The sequence below is a fragment of the Pantherophis guttatus genome, chromosome 4, assembly GCF_059756535.1.
Source record: "Pantherophis guttatus breed Tessera chromosome 4, ASM5975653v1, whole genome shotgun sequence".
Classification (NCBI taxonomy): domain Eukaryota; kingdom Metazoa; phylum Chordata; class Lepidosauria; order Squamata; family Colubridae; genus Pantherophis; species Pantherophis guttatus.
Genome location: NC_142066.1, coordinates 15,407,383 through 15,430,480, shown reverse-complemented (window position 1 = coordinate 15,430,480; position 23,098 = coordinate 15,407,383). Strand labels below are relative to the sequence as shown.

Here is a 23,098-nt window from a genome sequence, read left to right as displayed (position 1 = left end):
TTTCTTATTTATTATTTAATGATTCCTACTATCCCTTATTTTGTTTCAGAATAGAATAGTATTCTTTATTGGCCAAGTGTGATTGGACACATGAGGAATTTGTCTTTGGTGCATATGCTCTCGGTGTACACAAAGAAAAATAAAATACATTCATCAAGAATCATAAGATACAAAACTTAGCGATAGTCATAGGTTACTAATAAGCAATCAAATTGTATTAGGAAACAAATAAAACAATATAAAGTGTAAAGATACAAGCAACATGGTTATAGTTATAAGTGGGAAGAGATACAGTAGGTACTAGGAAGGATGAGAAGAAAAATAGTAATACAGTCTTAGTAAATAAGTTGACAGTGTTGAGGGAATTATTTTTTTAGCAGAGTGATGGCATTCGGGAAAAAGCTGCCCTTGTGTCTAGTTGTTCTGTTGTGCAGTGCTCTATAGCATCATTTTGAGGGTAGAAGTTTAAACAATTTATGTCCAGGATGTGAGCGGTCTGTAGATATTTTCACAGCCCCCTTTTTGACTCGTGCAGTATATAGGTCCTCAATGGAAGGCAGGTTGATAGCAATTGTTTATTCTACAGTTCTAATTATCTGTTGAAGTCTGTGTCTGTCTTGTTTGGTTGCATAGCCAAACCAGGCAGTTATAGAGGTGCAGATGACAGACTCTATAATTCCTCTGTAGAACTGAATCAGCAGCTTCTTGGGAAGTTTGAGCCCAGAAAGAACATTCTTTGTTGTGCTTTTTCAATGACATTTTTGGTGTTAGGTGTCCATTTTAAGTCTTGAGATATGATAGAACCTAGAAACTTGAAGGACTCTACTGTTGATACTGTGTTGTCTAATATTGTAAGAGGTGGTAGTATAGGAGGGTTTCTCCTAAAATCAACCACCATTTCTTTGGTTTTGAGCGTATTTAGTTCAAGATTGTTGATTGTGATTGCACCACAAGGTTGAAGTTGTTCAACCTCCCATCTGTATAAAGGTTCACCATTGTCTCGAATGAGACCAATCACTGTTGTATCATCTGCACACTTCAGTACTTTAACAGAGGAATTTTTTGAGATGCAGTCATTGGTGTATAGAATGAAGAGAAGTGGAGAGAGCACACAGCCTGTGGCCTCCTGTGCTAATTGTACGTATTGTTCTTGTTGTTGTTGTTGTTGTTAGTTGCGAAGTCATGTCCGACGCATCGCGACCCCATGAACAACATTCCTGCAGGCCTTCCTGTCCTCTACCATCCCCTGGAATCCATTTAAGCTCATGCCAACTGCTTCAGTGACTCCATCCAGCCACCTCATTCTCTGCCCTTCTTCTTTTGCCCTCAATCGTTCCCAGCATTAGGCTCTTCTCAAGTGAGTCCAAAATTGTACAGGTATCTGATGTTAAATACATCAGTATATATATTTTAGTATTTAATTAAATATTTAATATTTAAAAGGATGATTTAAGGATACAGTTAAATAATCCAGTTAATATATGATATAAACCTTGAATCATAAAACTCTGAACTTCAGCATAGTTTTCTTGTCAATAAGTCTTTCTAATAGTATTTTTGTCACTGGATATGTCTTCCTTACTATGTAATGCATAGCACAGTTCTCCTTTGAAACAAATGACTTTTTTACAGTGTGGTAACCAAGTTCTACCAACACGTCTTGGCTTTAACATTTGCTGCGAAGGAGATCAACAAGGATCCTGACATCTTGCCCAACATCACTCTTGGATTCCACATCTATGACAGCTATTCTGATCCACTAATGACCTATCGCACCACTCTGGACCTGCTTTTTAAGTTGCATAAAATTGTCCCCAACTATATTTGTGGGACTGAAAAGAAAGTGATGGGAATCATTGGAGGGATGAGCCCTGAAACTTCCATACGCATGGCAGAAATTTTGCAGCTTTTCAAGATCCCACAGGTTGGAACCATAATTAAAGATCTCAAAATTAGGACAATCACACAGATTGTCACTTTTTGAGTTCTCCTTCAACAAGCAACTTGATGGTTTATCAGTAGAGAGATGTAAAAAAAATTAGAGTAAAGGATGAATCCGTCTTTCTCGTCAATATATCATGGCTTTCAGTAAGATGAATAGAGACATACAGAACTTTAGTTGTCTGAACCTGCAGGTTTATGCTAGCTATCATTAACTGCCTCACTGATTTCAATTCATACTTTTTAAGCATAATGTGGGCAAACATTTGGATTTCATATTAAACATGGGGAGGACAACATATAGAAGAAATATTGACATAGGATGCACTGAAAGATTTGATTCTTTAAATTCAAATACTCAAGTCAACTTCAAGAAAAAGAGAGGAGGAGGATGGGGAGGAGGAGGAGGAGGAGGAGAATAGACAGATAAGATTCAGAAAGGATATCTCCCTTTTTGGGGAGATCTCTAAGCCAAATCTATATTATTAAACAACTATATTTTGAAAAATAAAGTAGTTTAAATCAATAAAAAATGAATATATCCATCCATTCTCTTTCTCTGTCATTTTCCCTTTCTCTTATACCTCCTTTCTTTTGTTTAGATTTCATATGGCTCATTTCAATTGGCCGTGACTGATGAATCACGTTTCCCCCCTTTTTATCGCATGGCCCCCGACGAAGCTTTCCAGTATGAGGGTTTAGTCCAGCTCCTCCTGTACTTTGGCTGGAAATGGGTAGGACTTGTCATTGTAGATGACAAATATGGAGAACATTTCATACAAACTCTGGAACCCATGCTCTCTCAAAATAAAATCTGCTCCGAATTCACCGAAAGGGTTGACAGAAATTTATATTCTTCTGAAGGATTTGACTTGATTGATCGTTGTCTGAGGCACATTACTTTGTTCACAGAGAAAACAGCAAATGCAGTTATTATACATGGAGAAAATGCAGTCTTTATGTGGTTGGCCTCTATTCTACAAGGCACCCAATTTTTCCTTTCAACGCCTTTGGATTCTTCACAGAAAATTTCCATACCAAAAATTTGGATCACAATGGCCCAAAATGATTTCACATTATATTCCTTACAAAGAGCTGTTGATATGCAAATGTTCCATGGGGCAATTTCCTTCTCAATTAGCACAAGAGAACTTCCAGGTTTCCAACAATTTATACAGGCCGTCACCCCATCAGAGGCAAGTCAAGATGGCTTTATTAGAGATTTCTGGAGCCAAGCTTTTTGCTGTTCACCACCAAATAATGGTGTTTCTCAAGATGAGGAATGTACTGGAGAGGAAAGACTAGAGGACCTTATTGCACCCTTCTTTGAAACCAGAATACTTGGCCATAGTTACAGTATCTATAATGCAATCTATGCTGTGGCTCAAGCATTACGGGCTGCTCAAACAGTGAGGACTTATCAGAAGATACAAAAGGATCAAGGGCGATCAAAGATTGTAGAAGCCTGGCAGGTATGATTTCCCCTTTCTCAATGCTCTTTTGAAATGTTCTCCTTGGTTACTACAGAGTGCCAAGACTTAGTGAGTCAACAGATCACTGCAGACTATCTATCTAAGCATCACCAATGTTCATCTTTCTTCAAGATTACTACATTACAAATATTGACCCACTGAAGGTATTTTCTTTTGTCTACACATCTCAGCTTTTTCCTCATTCTACATCAACAAAACTGATCTTTAACATACTTTTCCTTTCTACTTCTCTGTAAATTTTCTTCCCATAGCTGCTTCTTTCTCTTTTTCCACTACCTCTCTGAATTGTCACTAAAAAAAAATCAACATCTACTAAAGAGATTTTAATTCATAAGGTGGACTATGGTTCAATATAATAACCAGTCTCTTTCAGTCTTTTATCCTTCTTTATTCCCAGAGGGAAAAACACTCCAAATTTAAAAAGCGGTGTTGTTTGAAGCCATTTTGGAGGCTAATCTGTTTTCCTTTAAAATGCAGAGAAGAAGCAACCAAAAAAGTACAGAGAAGAGCAACCAGGATAATTAGGGGATTAAAGACTAAAACATATGAAACACGGTTGCAGGAAATGGGCATGGCTAGTCTAGTGAAGAGAAGGACAGGGGAGACATGATAGCGGTGTTACTGCTTGAAAAGTATTTAGAAATTTAGACTTCCTATACTAGTCTATATTAATGTTCTATGTGTCAAGAGAATGGCTTAAATCAGTGCTTTTCAACCTTGGCAGGTTTAAAATTTCTGTGGACGTCAACTCCCAGAGTTCCCCAGTGGGTATGCTGACACAGGAATTCTGGGAATTGGTCCATACATCTTAGAATTGCCAAGATTGACAAACACTGGTTAGCAGATGAATGTCTCTGTAATCAGAGTGAGGTCTGTCTGATCATGTGAGTTACTAAAACCACTATATAAAGCCTTAGTAAGACCACACCTAGAATACTGCATCCACGTTTGGTCACCACACTATAAAAAAGATGTTGAGACTCTAGAAAGAGTGCAGAGAAGAGCAACCAAGATGATTAGGGGGCTGGAAGCTATAACTTACGATGAATGGTTGCAGGAACTGGGCATGGCTAATCTAGTGAAGAGAAGGACCTGGGGTGACATGATAGCAGTGTTCCAGTATTTGAGAGGAGGGTGAGAAACTATTTTCCAAGGCACCTGAAGTCCAGACAAGGAATAATGGATGGAAACTGAACAAGGAGAGATTCAATCTAGAAATAAGGAGAAATTTTCTGACAGTAAGAACAATCAACCAATGGAACAGAAGTTGCCTTTGGAAGTTGTGGGAGCTTCATCACTGGAGGCTTTCAAGAAGAGATTGGACTGCCATTTGCCAGAAATAGTGTGGGGTCTTCTGCTTGGGTGGGGGGTTGGACTAGATGACCTACAACATCCCGTCCAACTCTGTTAATCTAATCTAATTTACAACCTTTAACCCTTATACTTTTTCTTCTGCAAGCTCCATTCATTTCTGCAGAGAATTTCCTTCAACAACAATGCTGGAGATGAAATTAAATTAAATGAAGGAGGAGCACTAGAAGATGGATTTGACATTGTAAATTTGGTTACTTTCCCAAACAACTCCTATATCAACATTCCAGTTGGAGAGATAGATCCACAAAGAGGAAACTTCCTTATTCATCAACACAAAATCCAGTGGCATCATGGATTCACTCAGGTACCATAACAATAATATGGGCTCTGAGAGGGAGATGGGTGATTTGAAATTGGATAGAAAGGTGATAGGTAGGTAGAGAAGAGAGAGACAGACAGAGAGACAGAGAGACAGAGAGACAGAGATAGAGACAGAGACAGAGACAGAGACAGAGAAAGAGAGACAGAGAGAGACAGAGAGACAGAAACAGAGAGACAGAAAGAGAGACAGAGAGAGACAGAGAGACAGAGAGGGACTGAAACAGAGAGAGAGACAGACCCAGAGAGAGAGAGAGAGGCAGAGAGACAGAGACAGACGCTCAGATTCTGGTAACCTTTTGGAGGTTAAATTGTCTGTTACATGGCAGAAATTACTAGCAACAGTTGTTTTTATTCATTGCTTGTAAGACAAAAACATAAATAAAACATTGCTACTGACTTCTTTCTTTATTTGTGGACAGGTCCCTCCTCCCTCATTATGTAATGAGCCATGTCCTCTTGGAAAAAGAAAGAACAAGATCGAAGGGCAGAAGTTTTGCTGCTACACTTGTGCTCCCTGTCCAGGAAAAATGATATCCAGACAAATGGGTAAGATTCAAGGCATCCAATGGAACCAGTCTGTATCCCAGTTAACAAGAATCTCTTCAACGTTATTGCTCACTGTATTGAGGCATCACAGAGGAGGAAAATGAAGAGACAATAGTGATGTCCTCTACACCAGCAGTCTCCAACCTTTTCGGTTTGATGGACCGGCAGGGACATAGAGAGGATGGTTCTATGTCAATGGCTTGGGCATATGCAACTCTATTTTTGCAAGCACTATTTTTGCAAGCACTGTTCCTGTTCTCCTATCCCCTAGTGCTACTGCACATTTTTCAGGATCTAATGTCTCAAACATCTCTTTTCTCTTTCCCACTAGTTGGCACAGTTTTACAAAGTGGGAAATGCTATTCTCTTGCTCAGAAATGCTATAAAAACTAGTGCACTCCAAGAACATTGCCATGCAGAAAAATCTAAATAGTCTTTCCTACAGTACTCATTTTTACAATCTAGCAATAGAATAGAACAGAACAGAACAGAACAGAACAGAACATGTTATTGCCAAGTGTGATAGCACTTAGACTTATATACCACTTTACAGTGTTTTACAGCCCTCTAAGCATTTTACAGAGTCAGCCTATTGCCCCCAACAATTTGGGTCCTCATTTTACCCACCTCAGAAAGATGGACGGCGGAGTCAACCTTGAGCCTGGTGGGATTTGAACTGACAAATTGCAGGCAGCCAACAATCAGCAGAAGTAATCTGCAGTACTGCACTCTAACCACTGCGCCACCATGGCTCATCTAGGTTGAATAGAGAGTTACAAAAGGATATAGAAAAAACGTACATTGCAGGAAAATTCAGAAAAGAAATTCTGAAACTTCTGATTTTAAGCCTGTTCAGAAACTTTTTTCTTCTTTTCAGACATGGAGAATTGTGACAGTTGTCCAGAGGATCAGTTTCCAAATCAAGCTCACGATGAGTGCATTCCAAAGACACTGCATTTCCTCTCCTTTGAAGAGCCACTGGGCATTACTCTGGTGTCTCTGTCTCTTCTTTTTTCCCTACTTACAGCTTTGGTGTTTATAATCTTCATTAAGCAACGGGACACTCCCATTGTCAAAGCCAACAATCGCAACCTCACCTACCTTCTACTTATCTCCCTCTTTCTCTGTTTCCTCTGCTCATTTCTGTTCATTGGAAAGCCCAATAGGGCGACCTGCCTCCTCCGACAAACTAATTTCGGTATCATCTTCTCTATTGCAATCTCTTCTATATTGGCCAAAACCATCACAGTCATTGTAGCATTCCTAGCATCAAAGCCAGGAAGCCTATTCCACAAATGGGTGGGGCAAAAGTTGGCCTATTCTATTATCTGGTTCTGTTCCTTCATTCAAGTAGTTATTTGTATTGTTTGGCTGAGTACATCTCCCCCATTTCCACATTTAGACATGGAGACACTCTATGGAGAAATGATAGTCGAATGTCATGAAGGCTCCATCATCATGTTTTACTGTGTCTTGGGCTACATGGGCCTCTTGGCTCTTCTCAGCTTCACTGTGGCCTTCATAGCCAGGAAGTTGCCAGACAGTTTTAATGAAGCCAAGTTCATTACTTTCAGCATGTTGGTTTTCTGTAGTGTTTGGCTGACCTTTCTCCCCACCTACCTGAGCACCAAGGGGAAGTACGTGGTGGCTGTGGAGATCTTCTCAATCCTGTCTTCTGATGTTGGTTTACTGGGATGCATCTTCACTCCCAAAATCTATATAATTATACTGAGGCCTGAACTCAACACTAGAGAGCAATTAACGCATAAGAAATAAAAAAGGAACAAGATTCCATTTTCAATAAGCAAAACTACTTCAAATTGTGCTTGTGTGTGTGTGTCTGTATGTACATACCAGTGTTGGGTTGCTCCCGGTTCACATCGGTTCGTAAGAACCGGTAGTAAAAATTTGTAGTAGTTCCGAGAACCGGTAATACATTGGCTGGCCACACCTCCAAACCGGTCCCCAGCCCGGTCGCCCTCGCTTACCCCGCCCACCTCATCAGAAGCTGGCTTTTTTTTTTAACTTTTAAAAGCATTTTTTCTATAACCTCTTCAGCTGAAAAAATGCTTTTAAAAGTAAAAAAAAAAGCCTCTGATGATCCCATTGCTCAGCTGGGAACGTCAGAGGATTTTCAAAGCATTGTTTTCTGCAACGTCTTAAGATTGTAGAAAAAATGCTTTTAAAAGTAAGAGAAAAAAGTTGGCCACACCCACCCAGTCACATTACCCCACCACCACTACCAAACCACACCCACAAAATAAGCCACGCCCACAGAACCGGTAGTAAAAAACTTTAGAACCTATCCCTGGTACATACATATTTGACCGAATTTGTCTTTCCTCTTAGAATTCTTTGAGGATTTGGCCTTTTTAGTCACACTAGATGCTGTTTTAACACCTCTTTCCAGAGCACGATACCATAGTCTCTTGAGATTGAAGGATGCCAATATCTTTGAGGAATATCTGTTTTTTGGAGGAATAGGGTATATTAATTTTTCAGCAAGCAGTTTTCCATATGATTTCATTAAGCTTTTCCACTGATAGTAACATAACAACTGGGTTATTATCAAAATACACATTAGAAGGAACACAGAGAACAAACTTTGAGATTCCTTGAAGATTGTTGACTGATTTCCCGACCCATTTAAAACCACTGATAAATTGACTTTTGCCGGTGAAGCTGATAATGACAGTCATTATGAAACTTTACATCATTCCCAATTAAATTGGGAGATGCATGATACCACCTGAGCAATTATTTTAATGGGCAATTCTTGGGGGCATGAAGCTTTAAATATATATAAAGAAGTATTTCTTTGCCTAGATTAGAAAAAGAAAAGATAGCAAATTTAGGCTCAGGTAAAGCAACAAAATCACTTTGAAGATACAACACTGTTTTATGAGCCCGACTAGGTGGCTCAGTGGCTAAGACACTGAGCTTGTCGATCAAAAAGGTCAGCAGTTTGGCAGTTTGAATCCCTAGTACAGGTCTCCGGGGGTTGGACTAAATGACCTCTAAGATCCCTTCCAACTCTGTTACTGTTTACTGTTTATTTACATGCATGCAAGAAATAATACTGTATATTCTGGATCCCCAGCAAAGCTTTTGATACTTTGCTGAGCACACATAAGCAACAGCAAACCAGGTCTTATATAGGGGGACAAAGAAAAAATTATAGGTGATATTGGAATATTTTAAAGAAACTTCAAAGATGCTTTTTCAAAAGGCAACTGGACTATTTCTCCCCACCATCCAGTCAAAACTGATGAAGCTTCTTGGAGGAGAAGTGAAACATCTTCTTCTACCTCAAACAAACAAACCAAAAAAACAGCCCACTTGCTTTTTGAAAAACCAACTATGAGACAATTATGACCTGGATGACTGAGAATATCCATAGACATTTTAAAGAAACCCATCCAAGTGACCATAATATGATTTATCCCTTCCTACAAGTAGTCATACTATTTTGGGCCTTGTTCTGACCTAGGCTTCCTTAGAAAGTAAGCAGCACAAACTTAGTCCCGGCAAACCTCTTTAATTCATACGGCTGTAAATTACTTTCACTTACAGTCCGCAAGGCTTGATAAACTGTCTTTCAGAGGAAGGTTATCAACACCAACCTATCTCATGTGGAACGCTGCCAAAAAGCTAATTTCCAGATTTCCAAACTTGGCAAAGAGTCACACACAGAATTTTAAAATCTTGAATCAATTCAATTCTTGAACTAATTGCTTTCTGCAAAAGCTCATGTTTCGTTCGCTTCTATTTTATGTCTTATGAGAGGGGCCAATCATCTCCAAGCCTTACTCTGAAGTCAACCCTTTTTCCTTAATTGTTCCTGTGCACACTGGAAACAGGCCCACGCTGTTCTTCTGCCTCGCTGATGTCAGATTCCGGAGACTCCGGAGGCAGCAGAGAACTACCAGATGGCCTTGGCCCCCTCTCTGCATCCGACTCAGAGTCATCATCCGTGTGAGGGATCTCACGAAGAACGATGGTTCGTTGAGGGCGCTTCCAAGAAAAGGTCAGCACGCAAGGATGCAATCAAATTAAGTCTTTATTTAGAAGTAAAAGTGGAGTAAAATAAGGTCCCAGGCATGGAGGCATCCATGCCTGGATTGAGCCCATGGGTCAGTCCCATAGCAGACTAGAACAAGAGCAGGCAAAAGGGAAAGGGTAAAAAAAGGGCAAAAGAGGGGAGGAGCAGCGCCTGTGCAGGGGTTCTTATAGGGGCCCCTGACCCCTCCCTTACAAGGTTTGTGAGGGGGCCGGAGGGCCATTAACTTTCCCCAATGGGGCTGCAGGGGCCGGAGCCCCTTAACCCACCAGTGGGATCCAAGGTGTCTCTTTGCCCCCATCTGGTGGCCTTTGAAGAGACTGCCGTGGCTGGCACAAAACACCTAACAATCCGAACCTTCCCTAGACTCCAGGACTGGCCCACATTCCTCCCCAACCTCCTCACTTTCCGACTCTGCTGCCAGCTCTACTGGCCGCTGGTGGGCCACAACAGGCCTATGGTCAGTGAATAGAAACCATCTGGTTTTCTGAGTCACAGGTTCCTCATGATGTCTTGTCCCTCTCACCATTTTGGGACAGTCCAGCTTTTTCTGAATGTTTTCTTACAAGGCACTTTCAGCCATTCATATACAGTAAATTGGTGGCATCTCATACATTTGGTAGTGAATGCAACCATTTTACTACCACAATATGTGAAAAATTAGGAGCCTAAATTTAGCTTCTTTGTGTGTTTGTATGTGAGGGGGACATTGATTTATTGATAATTGATTGATGATTGATTGATTGATTGATTGATTGATTGATTTAGAGAACGTATATGGCCATAAATTTCATGTATGTAACTCTGAGCAATAGGCCACTCAGCCAAATTATAGACCTCAAGCACAGCTCCTCAATCCCCAAAAGCAAGCAGAAAGAGGTTTCTGCTCACAAACATGTTTGCTCCAGCAACATCACTCCAGATATCACAGACATGATGATTAAGTCGTCAATCCTCCAGTGGCTCTCAAGGTGCTTCTGAAGGAACCAGCAGGGGCAAATCACAGAATAGATATATATCTCCAATATATTGTTCCCTGCTGAGGATCATTCCTCAAAACTGGTTGAAATGCTCCTCAACCATGATAGGGTCAATATGAGAACTGTTGCCATAAATTTGGGTTTTCAGAATTTTGTATTTATTTGCTGTTCATAGCATAAATATATATTTCTTGTGGGCTTTGTGCTAATATTTTTACACTGTTGATCAGCCAATGCCTAGTCAATTCCAGAGCTGACAGATTCTCCCAGATTTCTCTAAGTGAAACTAGCTACATTACTCCATACCTATGAAATATACAATGTTCATCATCTTGGAGTAATTATACAAGACCATCAGAATTCTGCTAAAGCCTCATATCTAGTGGTCTTTTACATTACAAATGAAAAAGGAGCCTAATAATTAGGTATTAGACTTGGAGCATCCAGACATAAGGGAGGATTAAGGTAATGGATCAGATCAATAAATAGGCAAGACATATTCTGAAGACAGATCTCAACAAAGGTAGCATTTCTTTCACTCTCTATAATATCCTGTTTGAATTAAGGCTGCTGGCAACAGAAATACTGGACAAGCCAAATCAGCAGGAATGTTGGGGATTATTGCCATTTTACTGTTTCTGGAATTGGCCATGAAGATACAGCCTCTTAAGTGCACTGGAGATGAAGCCATTCAAATTCCACAGGAATGGTACCAGGAGGGAGACCTTCTCATTGGTGGATTGGTGTCTCATGTTCAATACATGTCTCCCAATGTTACTTTCGATAAACATCCTTCTGAGGAATTGGTTGACTTCCCATTGTAAGAAATCCCTCTCTTATCTTATTTTAATCTAATTCTGCTCTTTTCTTTCAATCTCTGCAAAACAGAGAGGTTCCATCATCATCTGTTAATGAATATAAATGTATCATGGACATATCCTTAACAGCAGCTTGTTATATAGAAATGATTTGTTAATTCAACATCCTCGTTTCTAATTAAGCCAAAATCCGATAGACCAGGACAAGCAGATATTCTGTTGAGAACTGAAAACTCTTCCAACTTGGAGGAAAAACAACCGGACCTAATTCACCATCACCTAATAGGCACTATAATATTTTAAATAGAGGCATTGACTGTGGAATGAAAAATCATTTCCAAAACCTTGGAGTAACACTACTTATTAATATCGTGTCTCTATTTTTTCATGTCTTGCTTAGAGATTTGGGATCCACCTGTCCTATTTCAAAAAGATCCACAATCTTTGAAAGAAAAATGCAAAGCTGAAACACAAAACTTTACCGGTGGAAACAGGGCCTCTTCTCTTCACCATCCCCTTTTAAGAGCAGAAAGAGTTCACCATGGAAGGAAAAATCAATTTCTAAAGATATAGCTATAATCATCAGCACTACTTCCTCGCCACTGAGTTCCCGCTGTAAGATAAATTTGGTCCACTCAGCTCAGATTCTCATTTTTAAAAAAATTGAACCCATAGTCATAGATTATTAATAAGCAATCAAATTGTACTAGGAAACAAATAAAACAACAGGAAGGTACTAGGTACTAGGTACTAGGAAGGATGAGAAGAATAATCGTAATACAGTCTTAGTAAATAAGTTGACAGTGTTGAGGGAATTATTTTTTTAGCAGAGTGATGGCATTCGGGAAAAAGCTGCCCTTGTGTCTAGTTGTTCTGATGTGCAGTGCTCTATAGCGTCATTCTGAGGGTAGAAGTTGAAACAATTTATGTCCAGGATGTGAGGGGCCTGTAGATATTTTCACAGCCCCCTTTTTGACTCGTGCAGTATACAGGTCCTCAATGGAAGGCAGGTTGGTAGCAATTGTTTATTCTACAGTTCTAATTATCCGTTGAAGTCTGTGTCTGTCTTGTTTGGTTGCAGAGCCAAACCAGGCAGTTATAGAGGTACAGATGACAGACTCTATAATTCCTCTGTAGAACTGAATCAGCTGCTTCTTGGGAAGTTTGAGCCCAAAAAGAACATTCTTTGTTGTGCTTTTTCAATGACATTTTTGATGTTAGGTGTCCATTTTAAGTCTTGAGATATGATAGAACCTAGAAACTTGAAGGACTCTACTGTTGATACTGGGTTGTCTAATATTGTAAGAGGTGGTAGTATAGGAGGGTTTCTCCTAAAATCTACCACCATTTCTTTGGTTTTGAGTGTATTTAGTTCAAGATTGTTGATTGTGATTGCACCACAAGGTTGAATTTGTTCAACCTCCCATCTGTATAAAGGTTCACCATTGCTTCGAATGAGACCAATCATTGTTGTATCATCTGCACACTTCAGTACTTTAACAGAGGAATTTTTTGAGATGCAGTCATTGGTGAATAGAGAGAAGTGGAGAGAGCACACAGCCTGTGTGGTCCTGTGCTAATTGTACACATTGTTCTTCTTGTTGTTGTGGTTAGTTGCGAAGTCATGTCCGACGCATCGCGACCCCATGAACAACATTCCTGCAGGCCTTCCTGTCCTCTACCATTCTCTGGAGTCCATTTAAGCTCATGCCAACTGCTTCAGTGACTCCATCCAGCCACCTCATTCTCTGCCGTCCCATTCTTCTTTTGCCCTCAGTCGTTCCCAGCATTAGGCTCTTCTCCAGTGAGTCCAAAATTGTACAGGTATCTGATGTTAAATACATCAGTAAATATATTTTAGTATTTAATTAAATATTAAATATTTAAAATCATGATTTAAGGATACAATTAAATAATCCAGTTAATATAGGATATGAACCTTGAATCATAAAACTCTGAACTTCAGCATAGTTTTCTTGTCAAGAAGTCTTTCTCATAGTATTTTTGTCACTGGATATTCTTCCTTACTATGTAATGCATAGCACAGTTCTCCTTTGAAACAAATGACTTTTTTACAGTGTGGTAACCAAGTTCTACCAACACGTCTTGGCTTTAGCATTTGCTGCGAAGGAGATCAACAAGGATCCTGACATCTTGCCCAACATCACTCTTGGATTCCACATCTATGACAGCTACTCCAATGCACTAATGACCTATCGCACCACTCTGGACCTGCTTTTTAAGTTGCATAAAATTGTCCCCAACTATATTTGTGGGACCGAAAAGAAAGTGATGGGAATTATTGGAGGGATGAGCCCTGAAACTTCCATACGCATGGCAGAAATTTTGCAGCTTTTCAAGATCCCACAGGTTGGAGCCGTAACCAAAGATCTCAAAATTAGGACAATCACACAACTTGATGCCTTATCAGTATCACTAATGAGATGTAAAGAAATGAGGGTAAAGGGTGGACTTTGATGAATCCGTGTTTCTCTTCAGTATATCATGACTTTCAGTAAGATGAATCGAGACATACAGAATTTTAGTTGTCCGAACCTGCAGGTTTATGCTAGATATCATTAACTGCCTCACTGATTTCAATTCATACTTTTTAAGCATAATGTGGACAAACATTTGGATTTCATATTAAACATTGGGAGGACAACATATAGAAGAAATATTGACATAGGATGCACTGAAAGATTTGATTCTTTAAATTCAAATACTCAAGTCAACTTCAAGAAAAAGAGAGGAGGAGGATGGGGAGGAGGAGGAGGAGGAGGAGAATAGACAGATAAGATTCAGAAAGGATATCTCCCTTTTTGGGGAGATCTCTAAGCCAAATCTATATTATTAAACAACTATATTTTGAAAAATAAAGTAGTTTAAATCAATAAAAAATGAATATATCCATCCATTCTCTTTCTCTGTCATTTTCCCTTTCTCTTATACCTCCTTTCTTTTGTTTAGATTTCATATGGCTCATTTCAATTGGCAGCGACAGATGAATCGCGTTTCCCGCCTTTTTATCGCATGGCCCCCGATGAAGCTTTCCAGTACGAGGGTTTAATCCAGCTCCTCCTGTACTTTGGATGGAAATGGGTAGGACTTGTCATTGTAGATGACAAACATGGAGAACATTTCCTACAAACTCTGGAACCCATGCTCTCTCAAAATAAAATCTGCTCCGAATTCACCGAAAGGATTGACAGAAATTTACATTCTTCTGAAGGATTAGACTTGGCTGAACGTTGTCTGAGGCATATTACTTTGTTCACAGAGAAAACAGCAAATGCAGTTATTATACATGGAGAAAATACAGTCTTTGCGTGGCTGGCCTCTATTCTACAAGGCACCGAATTTTTCCTTCCAACATCTTTGGATTCTTCACAGAAAATTTCCACACCAAAAATGTGGATCACAATGGCCCAAAATGATTTCACATTATATTCCTTACAAAGAGCTGTCGATATGCAAACGTTCCATGGAGCACTTTCCTTCTCAATTAGCACAAGAGAACCTCCAGGTTTCCAACAATTTATACAGGCCATCACCCCATCTGAGGCAAGTCAAGATGGCTTTATTAGAGATTTCTGGAACCAAGCTTTTTGCTGTTCACCACCAAATAATGGTGTTTCTCAAGATGAGGAATGTACTGGAGAGGAAAGACTTGAGGACCTTATTGCACCCTTCTTTGAAACCAGAATACTTGGCCATAGTTACAGTATTTATAATGCAATCTATGCTGTGGCTCAAGCATTAAAGGCTGCTCAAACAGTGAGGACTTATCAGAAGATACAAAAGGATCAAGGGCGATCAAAGATTGTAGAAGCCTGGCAGGTATGATTTCCCCTTTCTCAATGCTCTTTTGAAATGTTCTCCTTGGTTACAACAGAGTGCCAAGACTTAATGAATCAACAGAACATTGTAGACCATCTATCTAAGCATCACTGATGTTCATCTTTCTTCAAGATTAATACATTACAAATATTGACCCACTGAAGGTATTTTCTTTTGTCTACACATCTCAGCTTTCTCCTCCTTCCACATCAACAAAACTAGTCTTTAACATATTTTTGCCTTTCTACTTCTCTGTAAATTTTCTTCCAAAAGCTGCTTCTTTCTCTTTTTCCACTACCTCTCTGAATTGTCACTAAAAAAAAACAACATCTACTAAAGAGATTTTAATTCATAAGGTGGACTATGGTTCAATATAATAACTAGTCTCTTTCAGTCTTTTATACTTCTTTATTCCCAGACGAAAAAACACTCCAAATTTAAAAAGCGGTGTTGTTTGAAGCCATTTTGGAGGCTAATCTGTTTTCCTTTAAAGTGCAGAGAAGAAGCAACCAAAAAAGTGCAGAGAAGAGCAACCAGGATGATTAGGGGATTTGAGACTAAAACATATGAAGCACGATTGCTGGAACTGGGCATGGCTAGTCTAGTGAAGAGAAGGACCAGGGGAGACATGATAGCAGTGTTACTGCTTGAAAAGTATTTAGAAAATTAGACTTCCTATACTAGTCTATATTAATGTTCTATGTGTCAAGAGAATGGCTTAAATCGATGCTTTTCAACCTTGGCAGGTTTAAAATTTGTGTGGACGTCAACTCCCAGAGTTCCCCAGCGGGTATGCTGACACGGGAATTCTGGGAATTGGTCCACACATCTTAAAGCAGCCACGTTTGAAAAACACTGGTTTAGAAGAAGCATGTCTCTGAAATCAGAGTGGCTGGCTAGAGAATTCTGGGAGCTGAAGACCACACATCTTAGAATTGCCAAGATTGACAAACACTGGTTTAGCAGATGAATGTCTCTGAAATCAGAATGAGGTCTGTCTGATCATGTGAATTACTAAAACCCCTATATAAAGCCTTAGTAAGACCACACCTAGAATACTGCATCTGGTTTTGGTCACCACACTATAAAAAAGATGTTGAGACTCTAAAAAGAGTGCAGAGAAGAGCAACCAAGATGATTAGGGATGTTGAGGGTAAAACTGCCCTCTACAAAGTGGTGCAATGGACCAGACAGCGAATAGATACGTTGCTTAGCAAAACACACAGATACTCACAGACTCTGAACGTTGTAAGAAAAAAAAGAGTCTTTACTTGTAGTAAAAAAAAAACAAACTTGGCTTCTCGAAACAAATATAACACTTCTTCAAATAATCACGGTTCAACACAAAAACATAGTTTGCTTACAATTCCAGTTCTCTTCAGTAACACAGACACAGTTCCTTTCAGCAGTTCAACCTTCTAATAGCAGGAGCAGAAGTGAATGAACTTCCTGCCTTCTTTTATGTCTGCTTAGCACAGCCAATTAGTCATCTTGTAGCAATTAAAGTTACAGAACATAGTTTTCTATATATTACCTACCCAACCGTAGGATAAGCATCCAACAAGGGGCTGGAAGCTAAAACTTATGATGAATGGTTGCAGGAACTGGGCATGGCTAATCTAGTGAAGAGAAGGACCTGGGGTGAATGATAGCAGTGTTCCAGGATTTGAGAGGAGGGTGACAACCTATTTTCCAAGGCACCTGAAGGCCAGACAAGGAATAATGGATGGAAACTGAACAAGGAGAGATTCAATCTAGAAATAAGGAGAAATTTTCTGACAGTGAGAACAATCAACCCATGAAACAGAAGTTGCCTTTGGAAGTTGTGGGAGCTTCATCACTGGAGGCTTTCAAGAAGAGATTGGACTGCCATTTGCCAGAAATAGTGTAGGGTCTTCTGCTTGGTGGGGGGTTGGACTAGATGACATACAACATCCCATCCAACTCTGTTAATCTAATCTAATCTAAAACCTTTAACCCTTATACTTTTTCTTCTGCAAGCTCCATTCGTTTCTGCAGAGAATTTCCTTCAACAACAATGCTGGAGATGAAATTAAATTAAATGAAAGGGGAGCACTAGAAGATGGATTTGACATTGTAAATTTGGTTACTTTCCCAAACAACTCCTATATCAACATTCCAGTTGGAGAGATAGATTCACAAAGAGGAACTTTCCTTATTCATCAAGACAAAATCCAGTGGCATCATGGATTCACTCAGGTACCATAACAATAATATGGGCTCTGAGAGGGAGGTGGGTGACTTGAAATGGGATAGAAAGATGATAGGTAGGTAGGAGAGAGACAGACAGACAGATAGAGACAGAGACAGAGACAGAGACAGAGGGACAGATAGAGACAGAGAGACAGAGAGGCACCGAAAGAGAGAGAGAGACAGACCCAGAGAGAGAGAGAGAGAGAGAGAGGCAGAGAGACAGAGACAGAGACAGATGCTCAGATTCTGGTAACCTTTTGGAGGTTAAATTGTCTGTTACATGGCAGAAATGGATAACAACAGTCTTGTTCTTATTCATTGCTTGTAAGTCAAAAACATAAGTAAAACATTGCTACTGACTTCTTTCTTTATTTGTGGACAGGTCCCTCCTCCCTCCTTATGTAATGAGCCATGTCCTCTTGGAAAAAGAAAGAACAAGATCGAAGGGCAGAAATTTTGCTGCTACACTTGTGCTCCCTGTCCAGGAAAAATGATATCCAGACAAATGGGTAAGATTCATGGCATCCAATGGAACCAGCCTGTATCCCAGTTAACAAGAATCTCTTCAACGTTATTACTCACTGTATTGAGGCATCACAGAGAAGGAAAATGAAGAGACAATAGTGATGTCCTCTACACCAGCAGTCTCCAACCTTTCCGGTTCGATGGACCAGCAGGGACATAGAGAGGACGGTTCTATGTCAATGGCTTGGGCACTTGCAACTCCATTTTTGCAAGAATTTTTGTCTCTTCCTTTTCCTCCTTTGCTCACCCACCTCTTCCATGGCCCGGTTTCAAACGGATAGTAGACAGCAGCCAAGTGATTTGGGAACCCCTGCTATAACCCATCTCTCTATCCTTGAAGTTGAACCTCCTTCATATTATTATTATTATTATTATTAATCAAATTTCTATACCATCCTACTCCCGAAGGACTCAGGGCAGTGAACAGCCAAGATAAAATACAGATAATACAAATATTAAAAAATCCCTTAAAATTATTAAATATTTCGGCCGAAACACAGATTAAAATACCCAATTTATAAAATCACAAATTAAAAAATTTAAAAAATTTAAAAAATGGGAGTTAGGCCAGGCCAGCTTGCTGAAATAGAAAAGTTTTGAGAGCACGGCGAAACATGCGCAGGTCCGGGATCTTCCGTATCTCTGGGGGGAGCTCGTTCCAGATGGTAGGTGCCCCCACAGAGAAGGCTCTCCCCCTGGGGGCCACCAGTCAACACTGTTTGGCCGACGGCACCCTGAGGAGCCCCTCTCTATGGGAGCATACTGGTCGGTGAGAGGCTATTGGTAGCAGAAGGCGGTCTCGTAGATACCCCTGTCCGATGCCATGGAGTGCTCTAAAGGTGGTAACCAAAACCTTGAAGTGCACCCGGAAGACCACCGGGAACCAGTGCAGCTCGCGCAGGAGGGGGGTCACATGGGAGCGCCATGTCGCTTCCATAACCACCCACGCGGCCGCATTCTGGACCAGCTGGAGCCTCCAGGTGCTCCTCAAGGGGAGCCCCATGTAGAGAGCATTGCAGTAGTCCAAGCGGGAAGTAACGAGAGCATGAGTGACCGTATTTAACGAGTCCCGATCCAGAAAGGGACGCAACTGGCGAATCAGGCGGACCTGATAAAAAGTCCCCCTGGCCACGGCCGTCATGTGCTCTTCTAAAGACAGCCATGAGTCCAGGAGGACACCCAAGTTGCGAACCCTCTCCGTGGGGGCCAGTGACTCACCCCCAATAGTCAGTGATGGCACCAACTGACTATATCGGGATGTCGGAAACCACAGCCACTCGGTCTTGGATGGGTTGAGCCTGAGTCTGTTTCTCCCCATCCAGATCTGCACGGCCTCCAGGCACCGGGACATCACTTCAAGGGCATCATTGGGGTGGTCCGGGGTGGAGATGTACAGCTGAGTATCATCAGCGTACTGATGGTACTTCACCCCGAAACCACGGATGATCTCACCCAGCGGCTTCACATAAATGTTGAACAGAAGGGGCGAGAGGACCGACCCTTGTGGCACCCCACATACAAGGGGCCTCGGGGTCGACCTCTGCCCCCCTGTCAACACAGACTGTGACCGGTGAGAGAGAAAGGAGGAGAACCACCATAGGACAGTGCCCCCCACCCCTAACTCCTCTAGCCGGTGCAGCATGATACCACGGTTGATGGTATCAAAAGCCGCTGAGAGGTCTAATAGGACCAGGACAGAGGAACAGCCCCTGTCCCGAGCCCTCCAGAGATCATCAACCAACGCGACCAATGCCGTTTCCGTGCTGTACCCAGGCCTGAAGCCCGACTGGAACGGATCCAGATACGACGATTCATCCAGGTACTGGGGGAGCTGTCGCGCTACCACACTCTCAACAACCTTCCCAACACTGCCGGGTCCAGGGATGATGGGACACATCATATAAAGGAAACAGGAATCAAGTAGCACTGTTCCTGTTCTCCTATCCCCTAGCGCTACTGCAAGTTTTTCAGGATCTAATGTCTCAAACATCTCTTTTCTCTTTCCCATTAGCTGGCACAGTTTTACACAGTGGGACATGCTATTCTCTTGCTCAGAAATGCTATAAAAACTAGTGCACTCCAAGAACATTGACATGCAGAAAAATCTAAATAGTGTTTCCCTACAGTACTCATTTTTACAATCTAGGAATAGAATAGAATAGAATAGAATAGAATAGAATAGAATAGAATAGAATAGAATAGAATAGAATAGAATAGAATAGAATAGAATATGTTATTGGCGAAGTGTGATAGCACTTAGACTTATATACCACTTTACAGTGCTTTACAGCCCTCTCTAAGCAGTTTACAGAGTCAGCTATTACCCCCAACAATTTGGGTCCTCATTTTACCCACCTCAGAAGGATGGATGGCAACCTTGAGCCTGGTAGGATTTGAACTGCCAAATTGCAGGCAGCCAGCAATCAGCAGAAGTAATCTGCAGTACTGCACTCTAACGACTGCGCCACCATGGCTCATCTAGGTTGACTAGAGAGTTACAAAAGGATATAGAAAAAACGTACATTGCAGGAAAATTCAGAAAAGAAATTCTGAAACTTCTGATTTTAATCCTGTTCAGAAACTTTTTTCTTCTTTTCAGACATGGAGAATTGTGACAGTTGTCCAGAGGATCAGTTTCCAAACGAAGCTCACGATGAGTGCATTCCAAAGACACTGCATTTCCTCTCCTTTGAAGAGCCACTGGGCATTACTCTGGTGTCTCTCTCTCTTTTTTTTTCCCTACTTACAGCTTTGGTGTTTATAATCTTCATTAAGCAACGGGACACTCCCATTGTCAAAGCCAACAATCGCAACCTCACCTACCTTCTACTTATCTCCCTCTTTCTCTGTTTCCTCTGCTCATTTCTGTTCATTGGAAAGCCCAATAGGGCGACCTGCCTCCTCCGGCAAACTAATTTTGGCATCATCTTCTCTATTGCGATCTCTTCTATATTGGCCAAAACCATCACAGTCATCATAGCATTCCTAGCATCAAAGCCAGGAAGCCTATTCCACAAATGGGTGGGGCAAAAGTTGGCCTATTCTATTATCTGGTTCTGTTCCTTCATTCAAGTAACTATTTGTGCCATCTGGCTGAGTACATCTCCCCCATTTCCACATTTAGACATGGAGACACTCTATGGAGAAATCATAGTCGAATGTCATGAAGGCTCCATCATCATGTTTTACTGTGTCTTGGGCTACATGGGCCTCTTGGCTCTTCTCAGCTTCACTGTGGCCTTCCTAGCCAGGAAGTTGCCAGACAGTTTTAATGAAGCCAAGTTCATCACCTTCAGCATGTTGGTTTTCTGCAATGTTTGGCTGACCTTTGTCCCTACCTACCTGAGCACCAAAGGGAAGTACATGGTGGCTGTGGAGATCTTCTCTATCCTGTCTTCCAGTGCCAGCTTACTGGGATGCATCTTCATCCCCAAAATCCATATAATTATACTGAGGCCTGAACTCAACACTAGAGAACAATTAACACATAAAAAATAAAAAAAGGAACAAGATTCCAATTTGAATAAGCAAATGCTACTTGGAACTGTGTTTGATTATGTCTGTGTACATACATATTTGACTGAATTTGTCTTTCATCTCAGAATTATTTGAGGATTATGTGGTTTTGGAGGAATAGGGTATATTAATTTTTCAGCAAGATGTTCCATATCATTTAATTAAGCTTTTCCATTTGTAGTAACATAACAACTGGGTTACTCTCAGAATACACATTAGAAGGAACACAGAGAACAAATTTGAGATTCCTTGAAGATTGTTGACTCATTTCCCGATGCACTTAAAACCACTGATAAATTTACTTTTGCCGGTGAAGCTGATAATACAGTCATTATGAAACTTTACATAATTCCCATAGGCTCAGGTAAAGCAACAAAATTAACAGATTAAAAGAGTTGGAAGGGACCTTGTAGGTCATCTAGTCCAACCCCCCACCCACGCAGGAGACCCAACATCATTTCTGACAAATGGCAGTCCAATCTCTTCTTGAAAGTCTCAAGTGATGAAGCTCCCACAACTTCCAAAGGCAAGCTGTTCTCTTTGAAGAGACATTATTTTATTTACATGCATACAAGCAATAATACAGTATATTCTGGATCCCCAGCAAAGCTTTTGATACTTTGCTGAGCACACATAAGCAACAGCAAACCAGGTCTTATATAGGGTATCACAGAAAAAAATTATAGGTGACATTGGAATATTTTAAAGAAACCTCAAAGGTGATTTTTTAAAAGGCAATTGGATTGTTTCTCCCCACCATCCAGTCAGAACTGATGAAGCTTTTTGGAGGAGAAGTGAAACATCTTCTTCTACCTCAAACAAACAAAAAAAGACACAGTCCACTTGCCGCTTGAAAAAGCAACTTTGAGACAATTATGACCTGGATGACTAAGAATATCCGTAGACATTTTAAAGACACATCTCCGAGTGACCACAATATCATTTATCCCTTTCTACTAGTAGTAGGAAGGGATAAATAAATAAATGAAGAATAAAATTAATCAATAAATAAAGGGACGCGGTGGCTCAGTGGCTAAGACGTTGAGTTTGTTGATCGAAAGGTCAGCAGTTCAGAGGTTCGAATCCCTAATGCCGCGTAACGGGGTGAGCTCCCGTCCCAGCTTCTGCCAACCTAGCAGTTCGAAAGCATGTAAAAAAATGCAAGTAGAAAAATACTTTGGTTGGAAGGTAACAGCATTCCGTGCGCCTTTGGCGTTTAGTCATGCCGGCCACATAACCACGGAGACGTCTTTGGACAGCACTAGCTCTTTGGCTTTGAAACGGATATGAACATTGCCCCCTAGAGTCGGGAACAACCAGCACATATGTGCAAGGGGAACCTTTACACTTTACCTTATTACTAGTCATATAATTTGGGGCATATATCACAAAAGGCAAAAGATTAGGAGCCTAAATTTACCCTGTGTGTTTTTATATGAGAGGGAGATTGATTGATTGATTGATTGATGA

General features: G+C 40.7%; 2 protein-coding genes across 2 annotated transcripts; both read left to right on the top strand.

Annotated features, from left to right (window-relative positions):
* Positions 1–2,759: 2,759 nt before the first annotated feature.
* LOC132709188 (vomeronasal type-2 receptor 26-like) lies at positions 2,760–7,485 on the top strand. The gene is made up of 4 exons (XM_060682135.2): positions 2,760–3,413; positions 4,894–5,112; positions 5,549–5,675; positions 6,553–7,485. Exons 1-4 carry the CDS (start codon positions 2,901–2,903, stop codon positions 7,449–7,451), a joined length of 1,758 nt encoding a protein of 585 aa, XP_060538118.2. The 5' UTR covers positions 2,760–2,900; the 3' UTR covers positions 7,452–7,485.
* Positions 7,486–11,191: 3,706 nt separating this feature from the next.
* Positions 11,192–21,638, top strand: LOC132709195 (vomeronasal type-2 receptor 26-like). The gene is made up of 6 exons (XM_060682182.2): positions 11,192–11,535; positions 13,612–13,903; positions 14,504–15,373; positions 17,375–17,593; positions 17,970–18,096; positions 20,712–21,638. The coding sequence occupies exons 1-6, from the start codon at positions 11,324–11,326 to the stop codon at positions 21,608–21,610; spliced, it is 2,619 nt and encodes an 872-aa protein (XP_060538165.2). The 5' UTR covers positions 11,192–11,323; the 3' UTR covers positions 21,611–21,638.
* Positions 21,639–23,098: the final 1,460 nt, after the last annotated feature.